Genomic DNA, 27,753 nt, shown 5'->3' with positions numbered 1-27,753 from the left:
ACAAAGCCAAAACAAAATGTAAAAAACACAGCTACAAATTATAGTAGTGAAGTAAAAAATGAAAAGATCAGCCTTGGCACAGCAATAAAAATGAGTATATATGAGGGTAAGGGTGGGGGGAAGAGCAGCATTTTGCTTGTATACATATTGATTACTCTTGGATTTCTTTATTAGAGTCTTGTGTAGAATTAGCTATAACTATACACAAAGGTATTTTTACAGGTAATGAGTGTATAGGAATTGGACAACATGTATGTAATCCTGTACAAACCTTTATCCACAAATACTGATTTAAGTTGTTGAGTTTGTTTGTTTTTAAATTTATATCAAGATTTCTTGCATAAACTTTGTTGGAGGGTATTTGTGTTATTCTGCTACATCTCTCTTGTACAGTTATGAACAATTTGTCTTGGTTGCCTTCTAGTATTTGCAGCCAAATGGGAATAACTGGCGATGGTTTGATGACCGCTCAGGCCGTTGGTGCAGCTACAGTGCTTCCAACAACAGTACCATTGATTCAGCATGGAGGGCTGGAGAGAGCAGTGTCCGCTTCACAGCTGGACGGCGGAGATACACTGTGCAGTTTAACACCATGGTGCAGGTATACATATTCCTTTTATATTTTTCCAGAGAATATCCCTTTTTAAGGTTAATTGTGTTAATAGACTTGGCTGGTTCCCTTTTCTAACACAACTTTATTGGGCAGGTAAATGAAGAGACCGGTAATAGGAGGCCAGTTATGCTCACTCTTCAGAAAGTGCCTCGCATCCCCAAGCCTTCCAAAACTGGTAGTGTTACGGATTCTGAGCGAGAGGAGAGCGACCGGGGCAAAGTGGAAGAAAGCCAGAGCGATTTAGATTCGGGAACAGCAGTGGAGATGAACGCTCCTAAGGATGATACCAGCCAGCTGAAGGAGGCGACATCTGGCCCCTCATCTTCCCTGGAGTCTGACTACTCTCAGGGATCTGATATTGTTGTGCAAGGCCTAACTGAGGACATGACCACCGTTCTTATTCGGGCCTGTGTCAGTATGATTAGTGTCCCTGTGGACCCAGACACCCTTCATGCTACACTGCGTCTCTGTTTGCGCCTCACACGCAATCACCACTATGCAATGATGTTTGCTGAGCTGAAGAGCACACGGATGATTTTGGGGTTGACACAGAGCTCTGGCTTCAATGGCTTCACACCACTGGTTACTCTGTTGTTCAGACACATCATAGAAGATCCAGCCACACTGCGACACACCATGGAGAAGGTAAATCTAGTTTCATACTGAAACTTTAAATAAAACTCAACATGTTTAAAAGCTTCTGGTATTTAAACTATAGCATCATTTAAACTATATTGTCTAATAACATAAGCCAATTTTTGTTGTAACAGGTGGTGAGATCAGCAGTAACAAGTGGAGCAGGTAGTACCACATCAGGAGTAGTATCAGGCAGCCTTGGTTCCAGAGAAATCAATTATGTGCTTCGTGTCCTGGGGCCGGCTGCCTGCCGTAACCCTGAATGTTTTACTGAAACTGCTAGCAACTGTATCCGCATTGCTCTACCTGCACCTCGTGGAGCTGGCACCAGTAAGTGTGCAAACTTCTCCAATATGTGAAGTTTCTTTTTAAGTAAATTAAAAATAATTGAGCTATAATACACATTGCTTCCTGTAATATATGTTCTTTGCATACATTCTTTTTCCTCCAGCTTCTGACGATGAGTTTGAGAACCTTCGAATTAAGGGACCTAATGCTGTGCAGCTGGTGAAGACCACTCCTCTGAAACTATCACCATTACCACCGATCCCTGACACCATCAAAGAGGTCATCTATGACATGCTTAATGCTTTGGCTGCCTACCATGCTCCTGAAGAACGTAAGACATTTTAACAAGATATTGACTTGAGAAATTTTTGTGTAATTTGCACCAAAAGTCGTTTGAACATTTCGGGTATTAATGCATTTGTGTGTGTCTCAGCCGAGCGTCCAGAAGAACGTGCAGCAGCTGTACCCGGTGGTCAAGACCTTTGCCAGATTTTGCAGGATGTTGGTGATGATGTTTACCAGCAGTATCGGCTCACCCGTCAAGGAAGTGACTTTGACTCCCAGTCTGCATTCCATATCAACGTGAGTCTTCAGTGACATATAATCCTATTGTGCATGTGCACTGGAGTGTGCCATTTGTATCTGTTTCTAAGTTGATAATAAAACCATTTCTTCTTTTCAGAGTCAAGTATTTGCTGCTGATGGAGGCGTTGCAGAGTCTTCCCAGTCTGGTACACCACAAGGAGAAGGTGAGACTAAAAGCTCTTAACACCTGCGAATAGAGAGTTTTCTTATTTTAAGTGCAAAATAAATCGCAGGGCTGAAACATTGCCTCATGTGAATTCGGTGAACTTCACTGTGAACTCACTTCTTGTGAGTTCAGTTTTTTGTTTTTTTTGTTTTTTTGCCTGTCCCATTTGGTTCTTTAGCCGTCAGAATTGTTGTCTGAAGACCAACAAGGATACCCAACGGATTTACTTTGCCAAATGGATCATCACGGCCTTGCCGTATTGGTCCATTTGATCAACCTTTGTTGTTATTGTTTATTTTATTTTATTTTCACTTGTTACAGATGGGACAGACATGACTGAGGGATAGGAAAGGGAGAAAGAAAGATGAAGGGAAAGAAAAACAGAAGGGAAGAGGGACAGTGAGAAAGGGCACTTAAAAAGAGAAACAGGAGAAAAAAATCTCCTGGATCACCTGTTGAGAGAAAAAGAAGAAAAAACAAGCAAAAAAAAAAACAGAGCAACATACTAAACACAACACTATCATCTTAATCTAGCTAAGTGTAAACAGCAGTAAACACTAAATATTGAATGTTGTTGTGCAGCAAGCAGGACCGACAGCGCATAATGTGCTTGGAAATAGCAGCCAATAGAGGTGTAGTTTATGTCTATGAACAGTGAACACCCGTGTGCACACCTGTGTGGATCAGCGCGCTTGTATTCAAAAGGTTTCCCCATGTAATGGTCTGCTAGAGGATGTAGAGAGCCATAGCCCCGTCCCCCAGGGCATGAAGCAGGCATGGAGATCCAGCCTCCAGACATCCAGAGGCCCCAGAGTGCGAGAGCCCAAGGAGGACCACCGGAGGGGCATCCGTGCCACCCTCCTAGGAAGAACTGAGAGCCCCAGATGAGGGGTCACCTAGTAGCCACGGAGCAGAAGCCAGAGGGGGCTGCAGTGGGAGATAGGCCTTTGGAGGGCCTGGGAGTTCCCAGAGAGGTGGAGTCTAAGACCCGACCTGACCTATAGACACAGACAAACAGGCACACACAGACACAAACATGCATTCCCACCCTCATGCACACATATACAAATACTCAGCACTGACTCAACGTAGGGATAGACATACATGGACACTGTACACATAATCACACTCCCCAAACAAACTCTATACCCCGGGTCCAGGTACCCTCACCCCTGGAGGGGGAAACGGCACCTAGACCCAGGAGATGTTACCCTTTCCCCCGGGGTGGAGGCAAGCAGACAGCCCCAGGCTCCGCAGCAGCAGAGAGGCCCCGCATCCCAGATCCCAATCGGACGACCAACACCTCCTCCCAGCCCCCCCGCCCCGATGGCCAGCAGAGAACAGGGGTGTGTGAAGACCCCAAACCTCCCTCCTCTCGCTCATGTGTAGTGTTGTCTCGCTCATGTGTAGTGTTGCTGCGTGTTGTTCTAAGGTGCACTTAAAACACGGGAGAGCATGGTGCTGCTGCCAGAGAGCAGCAGGTGTTAGCACGGCCCCTCAGTGTAGACACTGAGAACCCTCAGTGTCTACATGAATTTAAAATTGAGAGGTGGACACCGGCGCCAGAGGTGGGGTTGAATACACAGACCGTCCACTGGACGCCGTTAAGTGAGTTCAGTTTTATACAAGGCATAACTTATTGTGTTATGCTAACTTCCTCAGCCTCCACACCAGAAGAAATGCGGGAAGAGAAGAAGGAGCAGGAGGGAGAGAAGGGTACCACTTCAGATGAGAGTAAAGCAGCTAAGGTCAAGGCAAGCAAACCTCTCATGCCTACTTCTACCATCCTGAGACTACTGGCTGAGCTAGTGCGCTCCTACGTGGGAATCGCCACGCTAATCGCCTCCTACTGTTATACAGCTGGGCAGTCTGAGCTCATTAAGGAGGTGGGTAGCTGAACAAACTCTTCTCAGCCATTCACACATTGTATTCTCAAGCCTCTCAACTCATTTTGACATGCATGTATCCTAACAGGATTGCAGTGTCCTAGCCTTTGTGCTCGACCACTTGCTGCCTCACACCCAGAACTCAGAGGACAAGGACACCCCAGCATTGGCACGTCTTTTTCTAGCCAGCTTAGCAGCTGCTGGAACAGGCACTGATGCCCAGGTGTCCTTAGTGAATGAGGTAAAGGCTGCCCTAAGTCGAGCCCTAGCGATGCCAGAAGGTGCTGAAAAACATGCCAGGTAAATGGAATAGAAATGTCATACAACCCTGACTGTGTGTGGGGTTTTGTTATTGTTGTTGTTTGTTTTTTCTAAATCTATGCCAACCCATTTTCTCTCATCTTGGCAAACCTATTTTACAGGCTTCAGGCAGTGATGTGTATCATTAGCACCATCATGGAGTCATGCCCTTCAACATCCAGTTTCTATAGCACAGCAGCAGCCAAGACGCAACATAACGGCATGAACAACATTATAAGGCTCTTCCTTAAAAAAGGACTGGTCAATGACTTGGCACGTGTGCCACACAGCTTGGATTTGTCCAGGTATAAGATTAGCCTGAAAAATTAGCCAGTAGTTATCTGGTTTACCAGTTACTACTCATATAACTTAGGTTCACTTCTGTCATAATACATTTTTGTGAGTAGTTCTGTTTCAGAATCAAGTTGGTTTTTCAGCAGTTATTAATACTAAAGAAATTAATCTGAAAGGGCTCCTTATTTTCCCTTTGTGTCCTTTGCTTTAGTCCCAACATGGCCAACACAGTGAATGCTGCCTTGAAGCCACTGGAAACTCTCTCACGAATTGTTAACCAGCCTAGCAGTCTCTTTGGGGGCAAGGGAGGCTCCAGCAAGAACAAGACTGAACACGACCCTGTGGGCACTGCCAGGGACAGCAACAGCAACACTCAGGACCAAGGTATCCACATGAGACAGATGAAATGCTTTAATAGCCTACTTTTCAAATGTATGATGCTCATGTGGGCCATCTGTTGTAGGAGAGTCGGGTGAGGCAGAGCCAGTGGATGGCAGCCACAGGGTCCAAGGAACAGACACTGATCTGATGGATGGAGAAACTGAGGGAGATGCAGTGGTCATTGCTGGCCAGCCAGAGGTTCTTAGCACACAGGCTATGCAGGTAAATAATGTATTAACATTGCATTACACACAACGCACACAATAGCTCAAACTACACTCAGATCCCCTGATCTGTAACATTTGTAATTAAAGGTCAGCACATAAGTGTGTGGATACCCATTCATTTTGTGCACCATGTGAAGGCTGACTGTGTATATCATTTCCTTTCCATGCAGGTAGAGAATGAGTTGGTGGATCTGATTGATGAGCTGTTGGAGAGAGATGCTGGCACTGTCAACAGCACAATTATAGGTAGGCAACTGGATTCATTTCAGGGGTGACAGTGAGTGTTGCTGGGCAATGAAAAGTATGGAGCAGTTCTCTGCACTGCTTGTGATAACTTAACCTTTCTGTAATAGGTGTAGGAAACAAGTCAGTGCATTGAAGCATTGGGGCGATTGTGGCTCAAGAGTTGGGAGTTCGCCTTGTAATTGGAAGGTTGCAGGTTCGAGCCCCGGCTCTGACAGTCTCAGTCGTTGTGTCCTTGGGCAAGACACTTCACCCATTGCCTACTGGTGGTGGTCAGAGGGCCTGGTGGCGCCAGTGTCCGGCAGCCTCGCCTCTGTCAGTGCGCCCCAGGGTGGCTGTGGCTACAATGTAGCTAGACATCACCAGTGTGTGGATGTGTGTGTGGATGGGTGGATGACTGGATATGTAAAGCGCTTTGGGGTCCTTAGGGACTAGTAAAGCGCTATATAAATACAGACCATTTACCATTGAAGCACAAGCAGTGTTATTTATTTATTTATTTATTTATTTATTTATTTATAATTATGTATGATTTCAAACTGAGTTCACTCTTGATTACAAACAGGCAGAACAGCCCAGAGCTGATGTAGCGTTTGTTTGTTCTGTTGATTAGTTGGACGCAGTGGTGAAGATGAATCGCAAGAGGACGTGTTGATGGATGAAGCCCCCTCCAATATTAGCCAAGCATCAACTCTTCAGGCCAACCGGGAAGGTACAACATTTTGACAAAATGAACAGTTATAGATATAACTTCTGTTCCCGTTCAGTCGATTCACTCGGTACAACACATAAGTACGAGATATCACGCCCCTGGGGAATGTTGCCATTCCCCTGGTGGAATGAGCTCTCGCAGCCCAGGGGCAAAGCGAGACCCTTGGTACGCCAGTGATATAGCTTCTATAATCCAGTGAGACAGTCGCTGTTTAGACAGAGCTCTACCTCCTGGCTGGATTAGCAAAGCAGACAAACAACTGGTCACATAAACGCACATTCTGAGTGCACTCAATGTCGGTATGTAGCACATGCACTGCGCACAAAATGCCTCCTCCTCTGCTCCTTAGATGCAAAAGAAATGGAGCAGAAGCTGAAATTCCATTGAGCTGTAAGCTGCAGGAATGACCTTTGGCATTTAGGCACAATATGATTTTGAAGCCATCAGGAGAGAACTGTGTGCAGGAGGGATGCACAGATGGAGCATGAAGGTCAGAAACCAAAGCGAAAAGCAATGCAGTCTTTTATATGAAAGAAATTTCACATACTCAACGGGTTCAAAGGGGGGGCAGCAAAGGGCTTCTAGCACCAAAGACAAGTCCCATTCAGCGACACTGGACCTAACCATGGGTCTCAGCTGGTGAACCCCAGCTTAAATATAAACCTTATAAACCTTAATTGTAGAAAACGAAAGGGCCTTATCCAGCAGCTCCTTAAGTAATGTCAAAACATCCACAATAGAGCTTGTGGATCTATAACAGTCCTAGTCGTGATCATAGATGCCATCATGCCCAAAAACCATAGTATCATTTGGAAATGTAGTCTGCATATGAGCTGAAACTGAGCGAGGCTGCAATGAAACAAAGCCACTATGTGCTGCGACAAATGTGTGTGACTGGAAAGCTAGCATATTTCCAAACCGAGGAAAGAAATCTGCTAAATGTCGATTAGCGTTGGGTTACTTAACTTAATCCCTGGTTCTTTGATAACAGAGTGAGGTGTTTTTGAAAGTTCATAGAGAAACTCAGTGACAGCTGTGTCGCTCTGGAGCAAGCGACAAGAGCCCAGTCATATAGATGAGCTAGGATGCGGACGCCCCTCTTTCTGAGGGGGGCTAACGATGACTCTGCGCATTTGTTAGGAGGCACATTTGACTTGACCTTGTTAAGGAGAGGTGTCAGTGGGCTGTCTGCAGGAACCAGCGACTCTAGCTCTCCCAGGCACATCGCCTATAACGTCTAGAGCAAGGGTGTCAAACTCAAATACACAGTGGGCCAAAATTCAAAACTGGAACAAGGTCGTGGGCTAACGTTAATATTTATGGAAAAAAAAAAAATCTTCCTCCAGATTTAAGAATGAATCTCTTCTTATGGACTCAAACAAGTTTTGCTGAAAAACTGAATATGGAACAAGCAAAGCTTAATACTAAACAATATATATATTAGCTGTATAATACTAGTAGGCCAGCTCTAATAGTAATTTGGTATGGCTTCGCGGGCCAATTGTAATTAGGCTGCGGGCCAAATCTGGCCCACGGGCCAGAGTTTGACACCTATGGTCTAGAGCATAGTGACGGGGCTCATGACGCGGACAGTGCCAGCCTGAGCATGATAGATCTTGTTCAGCTGCGATGCGGAGAATCTGCAGTGCTTGGACAGCAGAGTTGCAGGGTCACCGACACGATGGTTGTGGGACAGGGCCAGGTAATCAGCCAGGGAAGACTCCATAGGAGGTGGGTTAACAAAGCCAGCCTCCTCAGCGCCTTCCAGCTCTATGTACTGTCAATAGTAATGCACAGTGACGCGTTTCCATGATGCGGTTAGCTTGGAGACAAATTCTGGGAACATGGCTAGCACCACCAGGGGCAGTTAAGCTAACTTCAAGCAGCAGACAACAGAGCTAACAAGCAGCAGCAAGCTGCAACTATGCAGAATTGTTTTAGCGAGGTGAAGAGCATAACAGCTGAGGGATGACTGATGTAAAGGGGTATATGTGCAGGCAGGGTCATGCACATGTCATCACAGGTCATCTGTGTGCCTTTAAGGAGTGAATAAAGGTTTCTCTAGCTAGGACACGTGGGGTGTGATATCTCATACTTATGTGTTGTACTGAGTGAATTGACTGAAAGGGAACACTATTGTTCTGTTATTTGTTGAGATGTATATGTAAAGTATTGACGGGCTCTTCCATCAGACTCCATGAACATCTTAGAACCAGAGGATGAGGAGCACACACAGGAGGAGGATTCTAGTGGCAGCAATGATGATGAAGACAGCCAAGATGAAGAGGAGGAAGAGGAAGAAGAGGAGGAGGAAGATCAGGTAGGGGTTAATGCAGTGAAGCTCGTTAAAAAACCTTGATTTTTCTTTATGTTTAAGATTTATTTCCTGTACCATTTGTTAAGGATGATGAAGAAGGAGATGAGGATGATGATGATGAAGGTTCGGAGATGGAGTTGGACGAAGACTTCCCTGATATCAATGCTGCACCACACATTCGCTTTGAAAGGTTTGACAGGGATGATGACCTCATCATAGAGTTTGACAACATGTTCTCCAACAATGGTAAGCGGGATAATCTGATAGTTTTTGTAAGGTCACGTAGTTTTCACGCCCTTAATCCCAAAGGAGTCCTTTCTAAGCAAATCTATTTTTATTTTTTTGGTATAAAATTGAGCTTCCTGATTAACAGAAAAGCTTCAGTTTGATACACGTACTGATGTTTCTTGCAAAAACCACCAGTATGCAGAATAATAATTATACCCGTTGTGCTGATACCAAAATGTTTAGCTCTACTAAGTGGTCCTGTTCAGTAGCTTGTTAAAAATAACAAATCATAAGATACAGAAAATGTATTTAAATAAATTTTACTTTTCATGAACGTTTTTAGGTTTATGCTAGAGGTTTCTCCCTAATGTCTGCGTGCTGTGTTCTGTTTTTCTCTATCAGCTGACATCCCTCCTTCCCCAGGCAACATCCCTAGCTCCCACCCACTGATGGTGCGTCATGCTGACCACGGATCCCTCACCCTAGGTGTGGCAGGCACTAGCAGCCGCTTGGCGCAGGGCATGGGCCGCAGCCAGCGAACACTACGTCAGCTCACTGCCAACAGTGGACACACAATCCATGTCCACTACCCTCATAACCGTCAGCCCAACCCTCCACTTATCTTACAAAGGTTGAAACCATGTTTGTTTATGTGGCTCTATTAAGCAGCTCCTGTTTTACACCAGCTTTCTTTGTCTGCCTGAACATTAAAAAGGCATTTCCTTCTTTTCTTTCTTCTTCAGACTTCTAGGTCCCAGTGCAGCAGCAGACATTTTACAGCTTTCCAGTTCTCTGCCTTTACAATCACGTGGTCGCGCCCGCCTTTTGGTTGGAAATGAGGATGTGCATATCATAGCTCGTTCTGATGATGAGTTATTGGACGACTTCTTCCATGAGCAGAGCAGTACTGGAGGTCAAGCGGGTATATATTACCATAGACTTCAGCGCATTGTAGGGGTCGGGTTTATTATTAACCTAAATGCGTAACATTTTTATCCTTTTGTTTCTTTAGGGACCCTCTCTAGCATTCCTACTGCCTTGACTAGATGGACAGATGAGTGCAAAGTGCTGGATGCAGAGAGTATGCACGACTGTGTTGCAGGTAAACTAGAGGTTTCTTTTCAGTGGTAGTAAGGTAGTCATATGATTAATGAAAACATTTTATGACTTCTTTTATTTATTGTGTGTGTCATCTTTTTGGTACCTTCAGAAAATATTTATATTCCTGAGAACTGGACCATGAATAATTTGGATATGGTAGTCAAGTGGTTGGACATTCCCTGTTAATTTCAGACAAATCTATAGTTAGCATATAGGCTTTTTATTGCATTTTATTTAAAGACAGCAGTTCACATAGTTGTGATCTGATTTTTAGTGAGATGGTTAGAATTCATTACATTTTTTTGGTGACCAGTGAAAAACAAAATGTTTTAGTAACTTGACCAAAAATTACTTTGACTTGGTGACATTTCACAAACCTTTTGAGTTTAAATTGAAAACTATTTTGATTTGAATGCCCCCATCTGCTTTTAGTGGTTAAGGTGCCTATCCTGCAGCATCTGGAAAGTCTGCGAGATGAGGAATTGGAAGAGCGCAGAGAGAAGAGAAGGCGGCAGCTAGCTGAGGAGGAAGAGTCCAAACAGAATGAAAGGAGGGCCTCTGGAGCAGAACAGGCCAGAGAACAGAGCCTGCAGGTGAGCAGATGATTGCAGTCTGTGCACAAGGATGTATTTTCAGATACAATAGTGCATGCATTTTTGGTAGATACACTCATGTTTTGTTTTGTTTTTCCTAACATCAGCATTTTGTGTCCACAGGGTTCTGGATTGGGGACGGTTAATGGTGCAGAGAACACAGCAGGTACTGACATTTATAAAGATTTTGCTTTTGTTTCTGTTTTAATGTTAAATTCCTTGACCTATGTGGATTGGACAACCCAGAGGCAAGTGGCCAGCTTGCTGTGCGTGCTGTGGGATGAGGTAGTAGTTTGTATAGTTTTAGGATCACACCAGATCTGGGAGATAACTATACAGTCTACTGTCTTTCTTATGGCAACGCCATACCAGCTCGACATCTTCATTTGTTTCATAGGAGATGATCTCTTAACTCGTAATTTTTTTTTTGAGAATTATTGCCGCTACATTGTTTTAAGAACCTTATTCTAAATATTTACATTTTTGATATACAACATGTATATCTTTTGTTCAGTGTATTATTTTTATTGTCTGTGCTGTGGTGAGGTAGTAAGTTGTGTTGTTGTTGGGGATCAGGATTGTGCACCCCGTTAAGGAGATAACTATACAACTTACTGCCTTCCTCAGCAGAGGCCTTTGTCATCTGTTAAATAGCTATTCACCAGCTAATCACCACAGTGTTATTTCTGACATATCTGTGCCCTGATTTTCCTTTTTTGAATATTATTAACACCTTTTTGAAAGGGTTTTGAAAAATTTTTGGAAGCAGTTGTGTGAATGGAAAATGTTTACTGTAATTACATATTTTTAACAGGAACACGTGCACAAGTAGCTGGCAGATATAGCAGAAAAGTGATATTAAGATGCAACAGTCATGTTGAGGCATTGTCAGATATGTAAATTGTTTTTAAGACTTGAATCTATTCAAATAAAAATAATTTAAACTGTCCCTTTTCTTCACACAAGTGTTTCTTTGAATATTGCAGAGGGTGAGCAGGCTCAGGGTGGTACTGTGTCATGTCTGGATCCACCCAGGGTTTCAGAGGGCTTCCTCACTGCCCCACCATCTGGAGAAGTCACTCCAACCACACCTGCTCCTCATGAACAGGCCTTAGTCTCGCTGGAGACTGCTATTAGTCAGCAGGTCCACCAACCAATAGCTGACCTTTTACTGGCTGAGTCGCATGCTAGCTCACTGGCTGCTTTGGCAGGGGCTGGCCTTCCACCCTTGTCGACAGCCGAGAGGCCAAACAGTGAAGCGGAGGCATCTCAGATGGAAATGTCCCCAGCACCTGCAATCGGTGAGAGAGTCGGAGGTGGTGGTGGAGGAACGTTGGATGAAGGCAGGGAAGGTAGACTAACTTTGAAAACTCTATTTATACAGACTGGCTAACCGTAAGGAAGCATATTTGTAATTTAAATAATGGTATAGAAGCTATCATAACACATAATGAAACCAAGGAATTTAGATGTAGTGCATTAAATGATCAGATAACTTCCTAGCCCGAATGATAAGCTCCCTTTTCTTTTCACAGCCTCTCTAAGTCCAGACATTGTAGAGAACTCTGAGCCTGCAGCAGCTGGTGTGTCACAACTGGAAGGGTCACCAATGGATACCAGCAGCCCTGCCTCTGCCACCCAGGAAGAAGCTGCCCCCAACCCTGCCCAGCCCACCCAGCTTTCTCAGGAGCTGTCTGGAAGTGGGGAAAGTGGCCTGACTGACAGGCAAACTGATGCAGAAACTGGGTGGGTAGAAACTAGAAGTTCATTACTGACCAAGTCTCTGTTTAAAAGCAGTATATTCTGCCATTTGAACCTCTTGGACTGATGTTGAGGAAGTTTGACAGAAAAAAAATCACGGTCTATACGTATCTTTAAAATTGTTCCAACCTTTTGTTAAATTTCCACATAGGATTCAAAAGGCATCTCATGCAGTTAGAACTTTGAGATCAATAGATGGTGCACATAATTTTGATAGCAATGATAGTCTTTGTTTTTTTTGAATATGTGCAGCTCTACTTCTGTTTCATCTCCTGGGGAAACTATGCCCAGGAGTGACAGTGCTGACAGCCAGTCTCAGGCCATCCAGGAAGAGCCCCTTCCCTCTACAAGCAATGAGGAGGAGGATCCACTTGCAGGTAAAGTACTCTGCTACTTCTGCAATTGTTAATTGTCATGCCTCAGGAATACCTGAAGGAGATTTGATTACATTTGGTTTAAATGTTCACTTGGATGAATTGATGAGAATATGGTAGTCAGAGGTCCATGTTAACATTAACCTCACAATAATGTTTTTGCCATATTACAGTCATTATGATTACCTCAGACATATCAATAATTTGATGACAGTTTTGACATTTTATTTCTATCTTTGCTGGAGTAATTATAATGCTTTGCAAAAAACTGTGTTCTGGTTGTTTTTGTGACCATATTTCACATTTGGTCAGATACTGATTTTTGCTGCTGCTGCTCCTTGTTGATGGTAATCTTTTGTACCCTCTATTTAATTCCTGCCAAGTCTTCATTGAAACTTGAGATACTTGAATGTAAACTGCAATTTGGATGGTTAGTGGATATATGACTGAAGGGTAGAATCTCTGCGTATGCCACCGTCAGACTACGTGACATTTTTATCTGTTGTGATGGTTACTATGTCTGATTGGACAGCCATAAAATGTTGGATTTATTGATTGAGAGACAACAGATTACACATTGCTCCCCAATCAATCATGACTTCTATCATTTATTGATGTGTGTGACGTCATTGGAAAGGAGTAACTAACTAGCATGTTTAAGATAAAAAGTAGTAACCAAAATAGTTTGTGAAATGCTGGCTCTTATTTTAATCTGTTTTAGTATTCCATCTAGCTGCTTTGTTGTCATCATTCTGGTTTATCGTGTTTATAGTATTACACAGCTTAGTGGTATGAAAAACATCAGTGTGTTTGTTTTGGTCAGGTGCCAAAAGCGATACAACCTTCATGGAAGAACCATAAAAATTCTAATGTGAAATTTTGGACATATCTTGCAAGAGGAGCCCTTTTGTTGCCAACACAAACAGATGCTTTACGTTGCCTGGATTGGTCGCAGTCTGGCTGATATTCTGTAGTGAACCCTGCAATAATAAACTGTATAATATTAATTGTTTCATTTTGGGGGTTTGTTTTGTTCTACTTTGTGATGGCAGGCATCAGCCTGCCAGAGGGTGTAGATCCCTCCTTCTTGGCAGCTCTTCCTGAGGACATCCGCCGAGAGGTGCTGCAGAATCAGCTTGGCATCAGACCACCCTCCCGTCCTCCAGCTGCTACAAGCTTGCCATCCTCTACTGCACCTGTATTGGGAGGGCCAGGGGTTACAGAGGTCAGCCCTGAATTCCTGGCAGCATTACCACCTGCCATCCAGGAGGAGGTGAGAAGTTATGTTTTTTTTTTTTTTAATTGCGTGAGTAAGCAAAATGCTTACTCATAGATATTTCGAACAAAAGAAGTCACTGACAATTGGTTCTATTTACTAAGCATGCCATTGGTTGTCTTAGGTTCTTGCCCAGCAGCGAGCAGAGCAGCAGCGTAGGGAACTAGCCCAGCAGCCTCCCCAAGGAGACACACCTTTAGATCCCGTAACTTTCATCCAGACACTGCCATCAGAGCTCCGTCGCAGTGTTCTTGAAGACATGGAGGACAGCGTGTTGGCTGTCATGCCTCCAGACATTGCTGCTGAAGCTGCTGCATTACGTAGAGAGCAAGAGGCACGTCAGAGACAACTGATGCATGAAAGGCTTTTTGGTCATAGTTCATCTTCAGCCCTCTCAGCCATCTTGCGCTCACCGGCCTTCACTAGCCGGTTAGGAAGCAATCGTGGCGTCCAGTACACCCGACTGGCTGTGCAGAGAGGAGGGACATTTCAGATGGGTGGAGGAACAAACCACAGGTATAATAACAGTGATCTAATTTTTTGAAATGTTTTCCTTTTTAAATAAAATGTCGGTTTGGCATTTAGGAAATCTTACAGAAGTTTTGACAGGTGACATACTGTTACTACTTTTTCTTCAGACCATCCAGTTCAAGTGTCGACTCCCTGTTGCGCCTGCGTGGACGATTGCTTCTGGACCACGAGGCTTTGTCCTGCCTGCTGGTTTTGCTGTTTGTGGATGAACCGAAACTCAACACCAGCCGTTTGCACCGTGTGCTCAGGAACCTCTGCTACCATTCTCAGACACGTGGGTGGGTCATTCGCAGCCTGTTGTCAATACTCCAACGAAGCAGTGAGAGTGAGGTATGCGTGGAGACCTCACGTCTAGAGGACTCTCGCGGCAAGAGGACCAGCCAGGGAAGCTGTGGAGGAAAAGGCACAGCCACCTCGTCCCTCTCCTCATCTTCATCTTCTTCTTCTTCATCCCCAGCTTCCTCCTTAGAGTTATTGAACAGGGTGGAGTCTCGCAGTTCCAGTCAGCTTTCCTGGCTCTCTGTTTCTATGGATGCAGCATTGGGTTGCCGAACAAACATTTTCCAGATTCAGCGAGCATCAGGTAGGAAGCACGCTGACAGGCATTCAGCTGGAGGCTCTTCAAGTTCTGGGACATTGGGAGGTGTGTCAGCGGGTGCAACGAGTGTCACATGTGCTGGAGGTGGAGGCTCCACTGTTCACATCCACCCACAAGCTGCTCCAGTGGTCTGTCGACATGTGCTGGACACACTTATTCAGCTAGCCAAGGTGAGGGTTTAGCTATATTGATCTAAATCTTTGTCCATTCTGTGTTCTAAGACTTGAAATGAAGTTGGTTACGCAAGTTATTCAGTGTCCTTTTGTTTTTTCTTTTCTTCTGTAGGTGTTCCCCAGCCACTTCACGCAGCAGCGTTGTAAGGACTTGTCAGCTTCGTCTTCTGACCTAGACTCTCGTCTTTGTTCAGGCTCCTCAGGAGGAGGGGGTGGAGGTGGAGGCTCTAGGTCAGGGTCACAGTCTCAGACCAACCCTAATGTCTCCAACACCCAGAACTCCCTGGGGTCTACTGCCTCTACCCTCCAGTCTCTAGGAATCTCCACCGATTTTTGGGACCTACTGGTCAAGCTTGACAACATGAATGTCAGCCGTAAGGGCAAAGCCTCAATGAAGACGGTGCCTCTAGGTGGAAGTGCAGAGGCAGAGGGAGCCCAGTTCAGCTTGGAGACCTCTCCTCTAGGCCAGCTGATGAACATGTTGTCCCACCCTGTGATCAGACGGAGCTCCTTGCTCACTGAAAAGCTGCTGCGCCTGCTCTCCCTCATATCCATTGCCCTCCCTGACAACAAGGCCACAGAGGTGCCTGCTGGACACCCAACTCCACAGGCTCCTAACCCCAACACGGCAACCAGCTCAGGAGCCACAGCCTCAGTCACAACACAAGGCACCGCCGCAGTGGGCGCTATGCAGTCCACTGTGGCAGGCCCAGGGGCTTCTGTAGGAGCTGTAGCCCAGGGTACATCCTCAGGGACAAGTATAGCAACCTCTCAGACATCCTCTACAACAATCTCTATACCCACGTCCACTGGAACAATCTCTACAGGTAGTGGTACTTTATTCCTGAATAAAATGTGATCAAATCTTACATTTAAATCTTACAATGCAAGAGATTTTATTAGAAAATGATCATTTTTATTAATGAAAATGTTTTTGTTTTTTTTTTCAAAACAGGAAAACAGAGGGGTGCTGTTAGCAATACAGAGAGTGAAAAGTTGGCTTCCACTGGACTGACAGAAAAACAGCTTCAACTGTCTGTGGAGGTATGATGAAATGATTTAAAGAAATGTTGAGGGGTTTTCCAAGATATTTCTCTGAATAACTTCTAAGGGTCAATTAAGGCAAGCTTGTTGGTAAACGGAGTTAAGTTGAAGTCAGGATACATTTAGTTTTTGGGCTCAAAACTAAAATTCAGTAATATTTTGCATTAAGTAGCTCTAGATCATCAGGCATTTCAGTTTTTGAGGCAAGGACTTCAGATATTGAAAACACATTTTTCTTTTAATATCCTGTTAGTGGAAGAGTTGCCTGATGTTTGCGATTCTCTCGTGGCAGAGACACAAATGTTAAAACACATTTTAGGATGTTGTTTAAAAAAAAAAAAAGCCTGTCTTCTTTTTTCACAGTCTACAGTAAATTCTTCAGTAAAAATGTGTTTTAAGAAGTAACAAAAGTGCAGTGGTTTGTCTGTTAAACACTATTAGGGAAAAATAAAATGCTGGACTCCCAGATAAATTAACCAGACTACTTTGAGAATGTTGACTGTGTTTTCTTCATCCAGAATTAAGAGTAGATTATTATGGCTGGATAATATTACTTTATGTGAGGAGGGGGGAAAAATCAGAGCAGAAAAGGGTTTTTTTGTTTGTTTTTTTTAAGTCAGATTACATAAAAAATTAAAAAAACAACAACTCTCAACTCCTTTCTTGTGACCTTTGTGCCAAAGGTTTCTTGGCATAATCGGTGTTTGGGTAAATGGGTGAATGAGGCAAGTTGTGTAAAGCGCTTTGAGTGCTCAGAGTAGAAAGTGCTATATAAGAACCAGTCCATTTACCAAATATATTTGTAAGCAGCCATCAAGGAAGTTTTAGTGCTGTCCTTGGGTGTTAGTGCTGGCCAAGATGTTCAAGTAGGCCAGGGAACTATACACAGCAATCGCACTTGTCAAATACATGCTTGGCTGCAGTACGGACAGATCACCTCATCTGGTTACGCCCTTATTGGTAGCTTTTTGTGTTTAGGAGCATAAACAGCAGCTTGTTCATGACAGTGTGTTCTTGGAACCTGGATTCATGCAGAAGTAATGCAGCATAACATGTGTCGATAGTTTTAGGAAATTGTCTTACTGCTTGTTCATAATGATCTCATTTGTTAAGATGTCTTTAAGTCTTTATATATTTTTCTGTTCTTTGTTTTCAACATTTATTTTTGCAATGATGTGTTTTCACAAACGATTCTTTTCCTCTGCGAAAGGTGTTGACATCTCACTCGTGTTCAGAGGAAGGTCTGGAAGATGCAGCTAACATTCTGCTGCAGCTTTCTAGAGGAGATGCTTCCACCAGAGACACTGTACTCAGACTGCTGCTTAGCGGCGCAAGACATCTCGGATACACTCTTTGCAAACAGATCGGTAGGTTTTGGGGAAGAGCGTAGGTGCCAGTTCATATTCCTGTTTTCAGTTCAGTGCAGTTTTTTTTTCTTTACAAACTTTTGGAACATTATTTTTTTTTCTTTTTTCTTTTTTTTTAAAGGGACATTACTGGCCGAGCTTAGAGAGTACAATTTGGAGCAGCAGAGACGGGCACAAGCTGATTCACATTCCCCTGACGCACCTCCCGAGGATTCCTCCATATCAGCTAGACTGAAGGGCAAGATGACAAGCAGGTTAGCTCATGACAATTCTCATCGGTCAGTGGCATTATTTTGTCAGCATAGATGACTGGCAGATTAGAAAAAAAATATACTCATTAAATTTGCATCGTAATGATGACTATAAACTCCTATGTCTTGTATGTGTCTGTTGATTGGGACACAGGTTTGACGGGTCAGAGAGTGTGGTGATTGTTGCGGCACAGAAGCGCACTCTTGGGGGACGTGAACTGCAGCTTCCTTGTATGAGCTCACTAACATCCAAGACATCAACACAGAAGTTTTTCTTGCGAGTGCTGCAGGTTATCATCCAGCTCCGTGAGGACACAAGGCGCGCCAACAAGAAGGCCAAACAGACAGGGCGCTTGGGTAAAAAACATGCTACATATACAGTGCTTTCTTGGTTTTTGTGTACAATATAGTCATCATGTCTCAATGATTAAAACCCCTTTCTTCCATTTGTGACTGGCAAGGCTCCACCAGTTTGGGCTCAGCAAGCAGCATCCAGGCTGCGGTGCGTCAGCTGGAGGCCGAGGCTGATGCCATAATCCAGATGGTGAGAGAGGGGCAACGGGCACGTCGGCTGCAACAGGCCCCCCCACCCACCGCCCCTTCTGCCTCTGCCGCCGTCGCTGCCGGATCCTCAATGGCTGCCCCACATCCTCCTGCTGGGGCTGCTGCCCCTGTTGGCACGGCTGCTGCTGCCACGGTTAGCATGGGCTCCACTGACAGCAGGCATTCTTACTCACACAGTCAATCATCATTTTAATGAAAAGTCATCATTGACTATGCGGTGTGACCTTCACAGTGAATTTATTCATACTTGGTGTGGTGGTCATCAAGATACATACTATTAGTCATTTGCCTTGAATTTGCCTGTTTTGGATTTGGACATTTTAATCTATTAGCCAACCCATTAATTATATTGCACATGCCTTTAAAAAGTAGGAAACTCCAATTCTAACCTTTGTATTGGATTTAATTATTTGTAAACACATTTTACATTCACCCTATAGTTTGCTACTTCAAGTAATTTATGCATTGTGACATCTGCTTTGCTGCTATGATGAACATTGACAGCTCCAACAGAGAGACAGATGGGCCAGTGATTCATTGCACTCTTTATCATTCTTTGCATTGATGTAGTCTAGTTTTGATGGTGCCTAGATGTGAATGTGCTGCCTGCTCCAAATGGTTTGATTTGTTTCACTGAAGTCGTCTGTTTGCTGGCTGATGTTGCTTCATGCTTTTGGCCCACCCTCCCCTTCCTCCCGCCCTCCTTTCCTTCCTTACTTGCTGTGTCAGTGGATCATGGGAATGTCATTTTGCATGACAGTCTCAGTCAAGATTGAACACTATTAGGGATGCTCTGATGTTCTTGGCCAATACTGTATCAAAAACAGACTGGATGAGTGTATTCTGTATATACTATTTAATTTTCAGCCTATTAAAAATGTAACCATAAATGTACCTAAATTTGTTACACAAAACAGATAAATATTAGTCACTGCTCTATTGGCCAATAGCTCAGTTTCAGTAAACAAGATGATTATTGGCAAATAAATCTGTGCATCCCTAATTATTTCCAAACAAGCCATCATGTCAATCATTATTTTGTTTTGTTTTTTCCCCCTGTTGTTCACATTCTGTTTCTGCCTCTGGTTCTGCCTGGTTTATTTTCTGTAGTCTGAAGGCCAGTCGGTTTCAGAATCCCAGTCAGCACAGAGAGATGATTCTCCAATGGATGTGGACCAGCCGTCTCCTCTAGAGCAAGACCCTGCACCTCTGGGTATGACTCACAAGCATCCTGTTAATTATACCTTAAAACACTCTCTGCTTTACTGTGATTTTTAACAAGCAGCTGCAATACAGATAAATACGTTTTTAATCACAGACTAGAGAGCAGTCTTGTTAACAGTCAAAATGAAATGTACATGACAGCTGACAGCAACGTTGATGCAATGATTCGGTCTATACTGTAACTTTATTAGATGAAGAAGGAAATGGTCAATCAGAGAGTGAAGAGAGACTTCCAGATCTCCCTCTGCTCAGTGAGCAGCTGTTGTTGGATGAATTATGGGATATGCTCGGGGAGTGTCTGAAAGAACTAGAGGAATCACATGACCAGCATGCCGTCCTGGGTAGGTGGAAATTCAGAAATGTACTTACTGTGATTTTTATATTCTACTAATTGCTATCAGGGATTAAGTAATATGTTCTCCTAATGCTGTTTTCCCAGTTCTCCAGCCTGCTGTGGAGGCATTCTTTCTAGTCCATGCCACAGAGCGAGAGAGCAAACCTCCTGTGAGGGATACGCGGGAGAGCCAGCTTTCTCACATCAAAGATGAACCTCCACCACTGTCTCCAGCACCTCTTACACCTGCCACACCTTCATCTCTAGACCCATTCTTTTCCAGGGAACCATCCTCCATGCACATCTCTTCAAATCTGCCACCAGACACTCAGAAGTTTCTCCGCTTTGCTGGTAAGCCTAAAATATTCAAATAAGGAGAATGATAAAGCTTTGTTTTAGTTTTCTTTTTTTTCTTTCTGGCTCTTGACGAAGGCGGTCACACTTTTCTCCTCTCCTCCTCTCCCTTAGCTTCCCTGCTTAGCCTCTTGTGTCCTTGTCTAGTCTCGTGGTTTTTTTGTATTACTTTCACTGGAATGCTCTCACAGTCTGTTCTTTAAAACCTACAAGAGGAATTATGGATTTGATCAACTGGTCCCTGAATGCAATTGACACCCTTTTCTCAACGAGAAGCCTGGGCTCGGGTGAGCCTGAGTGTCCTGGAGGGACTTTCCGTGCCGGATACACGATGGACGGGTGGCATAACTGGAGGGTCGTGTGCCTGGCGGGACTGTCGATCGAAGACGCTGAAGATATCTACCTATTCGGAACCATGATAACAGGGTTCTTGCTGATTGGAGCTGGCTTGGCCCTGACTTATCGAAGAATTAAGAAAGCGGAACCAGCTGTTCAAACCCCCACAAGGCTGCCCGCTGGGATTGAAACGATGGGACGAGGCGTGAGTTCTCAAAATGGGCTCATTGAGTGCAGCACAGATAAGATCTTGGAGAAGCTTGTGGCTGCCGTGAACACTCAGAGCTCTTATTCTGAGCGCAAATTGGATCACATCTTGGAGAAGCTCACTGCGGTCGAGTTCTCAGAATCGGCTCTTTGAGCACGAGAACGACAACATCACAGAGCGTAATTTTGATAAAATCACGGAGAAGCTCGCAGCTCTCCAACGGAAGATTGAGAGACCAGTGTCGGACTGTTAGAACTGCTTTGAAATTCATACGAGTTGTTCGCACTAAAGTAAAAACCACCATCACTTCATGCAGATACCACTTAGGCGCCAGCTGTGATCTCAAGGCTAGAGCTGAACAAAAACACCCTGATAACAGTCTGTGCTTAGACTGTTCTTCCTATCCTACGCAAGGCCACCTGGGTTGGCTGGAAGACACTCATCCCCCCTCCCCCTCCAAACGCCTTCGACGCTTATTCCCTTCCGATGCAGATGGTGGATCAAGGAGACCAGCGCATAGGCTGCAGGCCCGGATGCACTGTCTACACTGGCTGTCTCTCACCCTTTACCCATCCTTGTTGCTTGTCATGTGTTTCTTTGGTGTATTAAGAGTTTTTCATGTGCAGAGGTGGGGGTTTTTTTTCTGTTCTCAAACTGATCTCTTGGAATTCAGTCTGGGGGGGTATTTTTTTTTCTCCTTATCTTTCCTCATGTTGTGCATTTTCCATTGTTATACCTCTCTGACCTGTCTTCCCCATGTGATGTTTTTGTGTAATGTATGTATGGTCAGAGGGTAAGATGGCGCCGCCATTGCGCTGGCAATGGTCGGCAGCCTTAACATGAAATTTGCCACTCGTGGGACTAATAAAGGTATCTTATCTTATGGTATATGTTCTAATGGGAGTCCTTACTCTTTATTTCTAGAAACTCACCGCACAGTACTTAATCAGATCCTGCGGCAGTCAACCACTCACTTGGCCGATGGACCTTTTGCAGTACTGGTTGACTACATACGCATCCTAGACTTTGATGTTAAGAGGAAGTAAGGAGAATTATCTTCAGCTTAAATTTTGTACTTTGAAGTGTTCCTTTTTTTCCATCGTTGACATGCTGGAATTTTTATTTATCTCTGTAGGTACTTCCGCCAGGAATTGGAGCGGCTGGATGAAGGCCTGAGGAAGGAGGATATGGCAGTACATGTGAGGAGAGATCATGTGTTTGAGGACTCGTACAGGGAGCTGCATCGTAAGAGCCCAGAGGACATGAAGAACAGGCTGTAAGGCTTCATTGCTCTTTCTGTCTATCTGCATGTCTCCTCAATTCAAACCCACTCAACTTGATCCACTCACCTTCCCTTACAGGTACATTGTTTTTGAAGGGGAGGAGGGTCAGGATGCTGGTGGCCTGCTGAGGGAATGGTACATGATCATCTCCCGGGAGATGTTCAACCCAATGTATGCCCTGTTCCGCACTTCACCAGGGGATCGTGTCACCTATACCATCAACCCATCATCGCACTGCAACCCCAACCATCTCAGCTACTTTAAGTTTGTGGGTCGTGTTGTGGCTAAGGCAGTCTATGATAATCGGTTACTGGAGTGCTACTTCACCCGCAGCTTCTACAAGCACATCTTGGGCAAGAGCGTCAGGTATTTGAGCTACTAGCATTTAAACCCAAGTGACCTAATTGTCGACACGTTGCACCAGTTAGTGTAATGATCTCAACAAACCCATGCCTAGTTAAATACAACACTAAATGTTGTGGCAACCGGAGAACAAGTCAGCAATAATATGATTACATTTCTGTGATATTCCTAGGTATACAGACATGGAAAGCGAGGATTACCCATTCTTTCAGGGCTTGGTTTACCTGTTGGAAAATGATGTTTCCACCCTGGGCTATGAGCTGACATTCAGCACAGAGGTTGGTGTCTATTCTTTATGTATTTTTTTCTGTTTGATGGAATTTAATATGTTCCTTAAAGGTTCGAAGTTCTCATAGAAGTGCTGTTAAGGTTTAATTACCTGAACCCTTAAAAATGCTGCTGCTATCTAGGGCAATGTTTTTGACTGTCTTTGACTGTATGTGTAGGTCCAGGAGTTTGGGGTATGTGAAGTCAGAGACCTTAAACCAAATGGAGCCAATATTTTGGTCACAGAGGAAAACAAAAAGGAGTATGTGCACCTGGTGTGCCAGATGAAGATGACAGGTGAGTTTTTTCTTAATACTAATGCTGCATCAGTGAAATTAAATGCTAAAATAATTGGTGTAGGCAAAAACAATAAGTCATCAGCAGATGCCATTTTATTGCCATGTTAAACCAGCATATAATGCAATCTAAATGATGCCACTAGGTGGCAGCACTGCAGCAGCATTAAAGATGCAAAGTTGAGCTACAACCATACATGCTTTGAATTTTCAGGTGCTTAACTGAAAAATAAACAAATTCTCACTCACTAGGTGCAATCCGCAAGCAACTCGCAGCCTTTCTTGAGGGTTTCTACGAGATCATCCCCAAGAGACTGATCTCCATCTTCACTGAGCAGGAGCTGGAACTGCTCATTTCTGGCCTGCCAGCTATTGACATCGATGACCTCAAGGCTAACACTGAATATCACAAGTACCAGTCCAGCTCAATCCAGGTAGGGATGAGGAAATGTTTGCAGTGTTTTTAACTGTTTGGTAAGAGATGTGCACGATTCCTCCTGGAGGACTTAACAAATACACTAGCATGCAGCTGAACAGCGAATACTATTTATTTTTTTTGTTAATATGATGCAGCTTGAACTTAAGTTTCCAGCTGCAGAAGTGATGCAGACACATTTGATTCGATAAAGCGTTTCATTTGAACTTTCACACATAGCGCTGAATATGATTTGGGAATATTGAAAAGCCTTATAAATTATCTTAAAATGTTTCTTGACCACAAGACACTTGCATATTGCTTAAGAATCACATTTTCTTACTATAACTGAAACAGAAATGTATGTTTGTAACTCGGATAAATTTTTTTTCTTTCTCTCCTTTAGATTCAATGGTTCTGGAGGGCCTTGCGGTCATTTGATCAAGCAGACCGGGCCAAGTTCCTGCAGTTTGTCACTGGCACATCCAAGGTTCCCCTCCAGGGTTTTGCAGCTTTGGAAGGCATGAACGGCATCCAGAAGTTCCAGATCCACCGTGATGATCGATCCACTGACCGCCTGCCATCTGCTCACACTTGGTGAGCATGTTGAAAGTTGATATGGCACAAATATTTGTAGATGGTTCAAAAGAGCAAAACTTTAAAACTGTAATGTTTTGTTTTTCATCCTCAGCTTTAACCAGCTGGACCTTCCAGCCTACGAGAGCTACGAGAAGCTGAGACATATGCTGCTGTTGGCCATTCAGGAATGCTCCGAGGGATTCGGACTGGCTTAAACTCTGAGACTCTTAACACACAGACATGCATACACTTAATTTTAGGTTTGCCTACTCCTTACACATTCACATTGATAACCTTTGAACACACACACATGCACTCACCAACATAGACATTACTGGATTACTTGTTGAATGGCCTAGACTTGCTGGTTTCTATTCCACATAAAACAGATAAAACCAGCAAGTGAAATAGACTGATTGACATTGCGTACAACACAGAGAGCCTCATTCTGACACTGTTGTGTCTCCCTTCCCAATTTAATGGCAAATGCAAGAGGGGATTCAAAGGATAAAACATGGACTAATATAAGAGATGTTTTCTTCATTTAGTTTGATTTCTCTGTACAAAAGGTTTGGGAGTTTATTATGTTCAATCTTTTTTGTTCTCTGGCTGTGTAAAAAACAAAAAACAAAAAAAAGATTGTTTGAACAGGATGGTTATAAAACCTTTGGGGAAAAAATGTTGGTGGTTTCCTGTTGCAAATTTGTGACCTCACAAGCTTTGATGACGGGGAACATTTTTATGAGGGGTATATGAACAACTTGAAAAGTTTTGGAGCTATTCACAAAAATGCACTTTTCAAAGTTTTGTGGCATTTTTAAGGATGGTACAAAAATGAAGAGAAAACCTGAAGGAGATTTAAAAAAGAAAAGAAAAAAAAAACATTAACCACATAAACTCTAGAGTATTTTTGGCTATTAAATCGCTGACCCAGCCTTGAGCCTTTGAATCAGAGTGGAATAACTACATGAATAAATGCATAAAAATGCGTTCATTGTCTCTTTTAACAGTGTTTTAACCACTATTTGCAGCAAATTAATTCCATCAAAGATGTCTCTATTCATAATTCTACTTAGCAGTTGAACAAACACAAAAAAAATTGTTGCCAGTCCGACACTCTAGTTTGTGTAGCACGAGTACCAAATTGAACCCTTGCAATGCTACGAATCAGACTGACTGTTGGGGAAAAAAAAAATCACTTAAACATGTAATAACTGATGCCATCGTGAGCAGAGTGCCTGCTGGGTAAAGGGATCAGTTGGAACCAGAAGAGGAGCCCAGCTTGACCCAGTTTGGCCTCCATTCTCAAACCTGTGTGTGGTTTTCATTACTGATGAAAGAGAGAGACAACAAAACGATGGTATACACACATTTTCACCTTCACTGTCAGATTGCCACCTTTCCTTGGTTTTAACCAACCTGAAAACGTGATCGACTTGTGTGTTCAGTTTTGAAGTCAACCTGACCATTGTTGGTCCTTTATCTTGTCGTTTTGCATCATCACAGAGTTTATTTAGGTTTGTCGTTACTTAAATGGGTTGTGTAGTCTAAACAAAACAAATCTGTTATAAGTTTAACTCTCATCGTCATTGCATGGTCATATTTAGTATGAGTACAAGGAAACTGTAGTCCTCTCCCACATCGGTGCTGAAATAAGACAAGCAAAACACAATTTCTGGAGTCTAGCAGCTTTGGTCGTTTAACAGTTAAACGTGTTGACATACCACATAGCAAAAAAACACAATGGGCACAAATTGTGTAAGTTTTTCTTTTTAGTTTAGACCATTTCAAACCACAGGCTACCCAGAAACCAAGTGTGTGAATTGACTCAAGTCCAAAATATTACTGGAAACCAGACCGCATCACCACAGCTGGACAGAGAACTGTACACCAACACTTAATCTCGAGCCTTTCTGCTCTCTGTGTGCTACTCACATGTTTTCATTTGTTTTCTTATTGTCTTACCTCAGAACCCCCCCCCCCCCCCCCTTCCAAAAAACCCTCCCAAAAACTGATATTACACTGAAGTAAAAGTTATGGTAAACGATACTGTTGATGATTTAGTGAGAAAACTTAAAAATGATTCAGTAGCTTGAATAACTGTTTAGCTTGGATTAATTTGACTTGTCAGTCTCTGATTATTGTGGAGGGATTTTGGCCCACTTTTCTTTGAAAAATTGCTTCGCTTCATGTACAGCCATTCATTCATTCATGTACAGCTCTCTTGAGGTACTTTCACAGCATTTCAGTCTGGATTCACTGAACCACTGCAACACCTTGAGTCTGTTTTTTATTTCATTTCCTCTCCCTCACAGTCATTACGTTGTAGGTATGCTACAGTGCTTCGGATCACTCATGTTCTGAACCATTATGGGCCACGCTTTAGCTGTCAGATAGGTGGCCTCACGTTTGACTCTGGAACACTTCACTATTCATCAGAGTTCATTGATAACTTGGTGACTATAAGGCTCTCCAGGTCCTGTGTGCCATCACCCCTCTACCACGGTGCTGACACCAGGTATGATGTGCTGATATGCTGGGTTTGGCTCTGTGCATTTCAGAGGTTTTGGGGTTTCTTTAGATGCAACTTTGCAAACCTAAACCGTCCGGTGACAACTTTCTCTTAGCAGCCCTTCAGTCTTTTCGTAATTGTACTGTCATAAGCTTTTAATATTTAACACACTCACTGAGGCCTGTGGAATCTGAGGTGAAGCTCTTGGGCTGGGAGATAAAAAGATTGGGGCATTGTTTCAACACCCAACTGAAAGCTCACGAATAGCAAACTGCAAACATGTCTTTTAGAGATGCTCACGATCACTTATTCTAGTGCAACATCTGGCTACTGTTTAGCCTCTTAAATCCTATGGCAGCAGTAAGGATGCACAGAGTCCTGTGAATACTTTTCTTTTCACTTGACTGTCCCTTTTTGTTTTAACAGCCGCACATCACTCTGAATTACCAAAGTTTAAACTTGTGATATTTGCTCTGGTGCTTTGTGCTATTTTTTTTTGGGTTTTTCTTAAAGTCAATTTTTTTCACAATGCTGAACAAGAAGAACAAAATCGGATGTCTCATTTCGTGTTTACGAGGACATCGTGCCAAATACTCAGTCGCTGGAACAGAGCAGCATCTGGTCAGTCTGTTTTTTCTAAATATGTTCTAGTGCTTGTAATTTCCTGTCATTCCCATTATCTTCTGCTTTTCTAGGATAATTCATGCCTTGAACCACACACTTATTCAAGACCTTTGAACTCATGGACTTTTCATTCTTAACTCTTAAGAATAACATCTTAACATCCCCAAGTTCCCTTCTTCTCCACAGTTTTTGTCACATCCACATTTTAGGCTTAAAAATATGTGGTTAAATATTCCTTGTAACACCCTGTTATTAATTCAAAAGAGAAATAATCTAATATCACCATTTACTTTCAGAAAACTTTTTAGTCACAGTACCAGCGTGTTTAAGAATATTATAAAAGTGTTCCCCCCCCAATGTGGCTGAATTTCAACAATTCTGCAGAGATGAGCCAAAATTCATCCACAGCAAAGCAAAAGACTCATTGCCAGATGTCCCAAACACTTGAT

At 43.4% G+C, this 27,753-nt stretch overlaps 1 protein-coding gene across 2 annotated transcripts in view; it reads left to right on the top strand.

The window, feature by feature from the left end:
- Positions 1-25,156, top strand: part of huwe1 (HECT, UBA and WWE domain containing E3 ubiquitin protein ligase 1) — a 53,664-nt gene extending 28,508 nt beyond the window's left edge. The window contains exons 40-82 of one of the 2 annotated variants that reach the window (XM_080899230.1): positions 425-601; positions 707-1,258; positions 1,384-1,579; positions 1,701-1,868; positions 1,971-2,119; positions 2,220-2,286; positions 3,951-4,174; positions 4,263-4,474; positions 4,597-4,779; positions 4,980-5,152; positions 5,232-5,371; positions 5,547-5,622; positions 6,233-6,331; positions 8,524-8,651; positions 8,735-8,894; positions 9,279-9,507; positions 9,620-9,798; positions 9,889-9,978; positions 10,410-10,570; positions 10,694-10,736; positions 11,557-11,922; positions 12,106-12,316; positions 12,584-12,708; positions 13,758-13,978; positions 14,106-14,497; positions 14,620-15,280; positions 15,396-16,110; positions 16,239-16,327; positions 17,538-17,694; positions 17,816-17,948; positions 18,088-18,302; positions 18,407-18,642; positions 19,620-19,722; positions 19,925-20,074; positions 20,173-20,418; positions 21,890-22,007; positions 22,101-22,241; positions 22,327-22,614; positions 22,784-22,889; positions 23,058-23,175; positions 23,427-23,608; positions 23,996-24,186; positions 24,281-25,156. In XM_080899230.1, the coding sequence (XP_080755356.1) occupies positions 425-601; positions 707-1,258; positions 1,384-1,579; positions 1,701-1,868; positions 1,971-2,119; positions 2,220-2,286; positions 3,951-4,174; positions 4,263-4,474; positions 4,597-4,779; positions 4,980-5,152; positions 5,232-5,371; positions 5,547-5,622; positions 6,233-6,331; positions 8,524-8,651; positions 8,735-8,894; positions 9,279-9,507; positions 9,620-9,798; positions 9,889-9,978; positions 10,410-10,570; positions 10,694-10,736; positions 11,557-11,922; positions 12,106-12,316; positions 12,584-12,708; positions 13,758-13,978; positions 14,106-14,497; positions 14,620-15,280; positions 15,396-16,110; positions 16,239-16,327; positions 17,538-17,694; positions 17,816-17,948; positions 18,088-18,302; positions 18,407-18,642; positions 19,620-19,722; positions 19,925-20,074; positions 20,173-20,418; positions 21,890-22,007; positions 22,101-22,241; positions 22,327-22,614; positions 22,784-22,889; positions 23,058-23,175; positions 23,427-23,608; positions 23,996-24,186; positions 24,281-24,383 (8,673 nt within the window). In that variant the 3' untranslated portion in view covers positions 24,384-25,156. Of the gene's footprint in view, positions 1-424; positions 602-706; positions 1,259-1,383; positions 1,580-1,700; positions 1,869-1,970; positions 2,120-2,219; positions 2,287-3,950; positions 4,175-4,262; positions 4,475-4,596; positions 4,780-4,979; positions 5,153-5,231; positions 5,372-5,546; positions 5,623-6,232; positions 6,332-8,523; positions 8,652-8,734; positions 8,895-9,278; positions 9,508-9,619; positions 9,799-9,888; positions 9,979-10,409; positions 10,571-10,693; positions 10,737-11,556; positions 11,923-12,105; positions 12,317-12,583; positions 12,709-13,757; positions 13,979-14,105; positions 14,498-14,619; positions 15,281-15,395; positions 16,114-16,238; positions 16,328-17,537; positions 17,695-17,815; positions 17,949-18,087; positions 18,303-18,406; positions 18,643-19,619; positions 19,723-19,924; positions 20,075-20,172; positions 20,419-21,889; positions 22,008-22,100; positions 22,242-22,326; positions 22,615-22,783; positions 22,890-23,057; positions 23,176-23,426; positions 23,609-23,995; positions 24,187-24,280 lie in introns of both variants that reach the window. The other variant, XM_080899231.1, reaches the window with a different exon arrangement.
- Positions 25,157-27,753: the final 2,597 nt, after the last annotated feature.

The sequence above is a fragment of the Rhamphochromis sp. 'chilingali' genome (genome assembly GCF_963969265.1).
Source record: "Rhamphochromis sp. 'chilingali' genome assembly, chromosome: 12".
In the NCBI taxonomy this organism is placed as follows: Eukaryota; Metazoa; Chordata; class Actinopteri; order Cichliformes; family Cichlidae; genus Rhamphochromis; species Rhamphochromis sp. 'chilingali'.
Note: the sequence above shows the minus strand (reverse complement) of the source record. Positions and strands in the feature narration are given on the sequence as shown.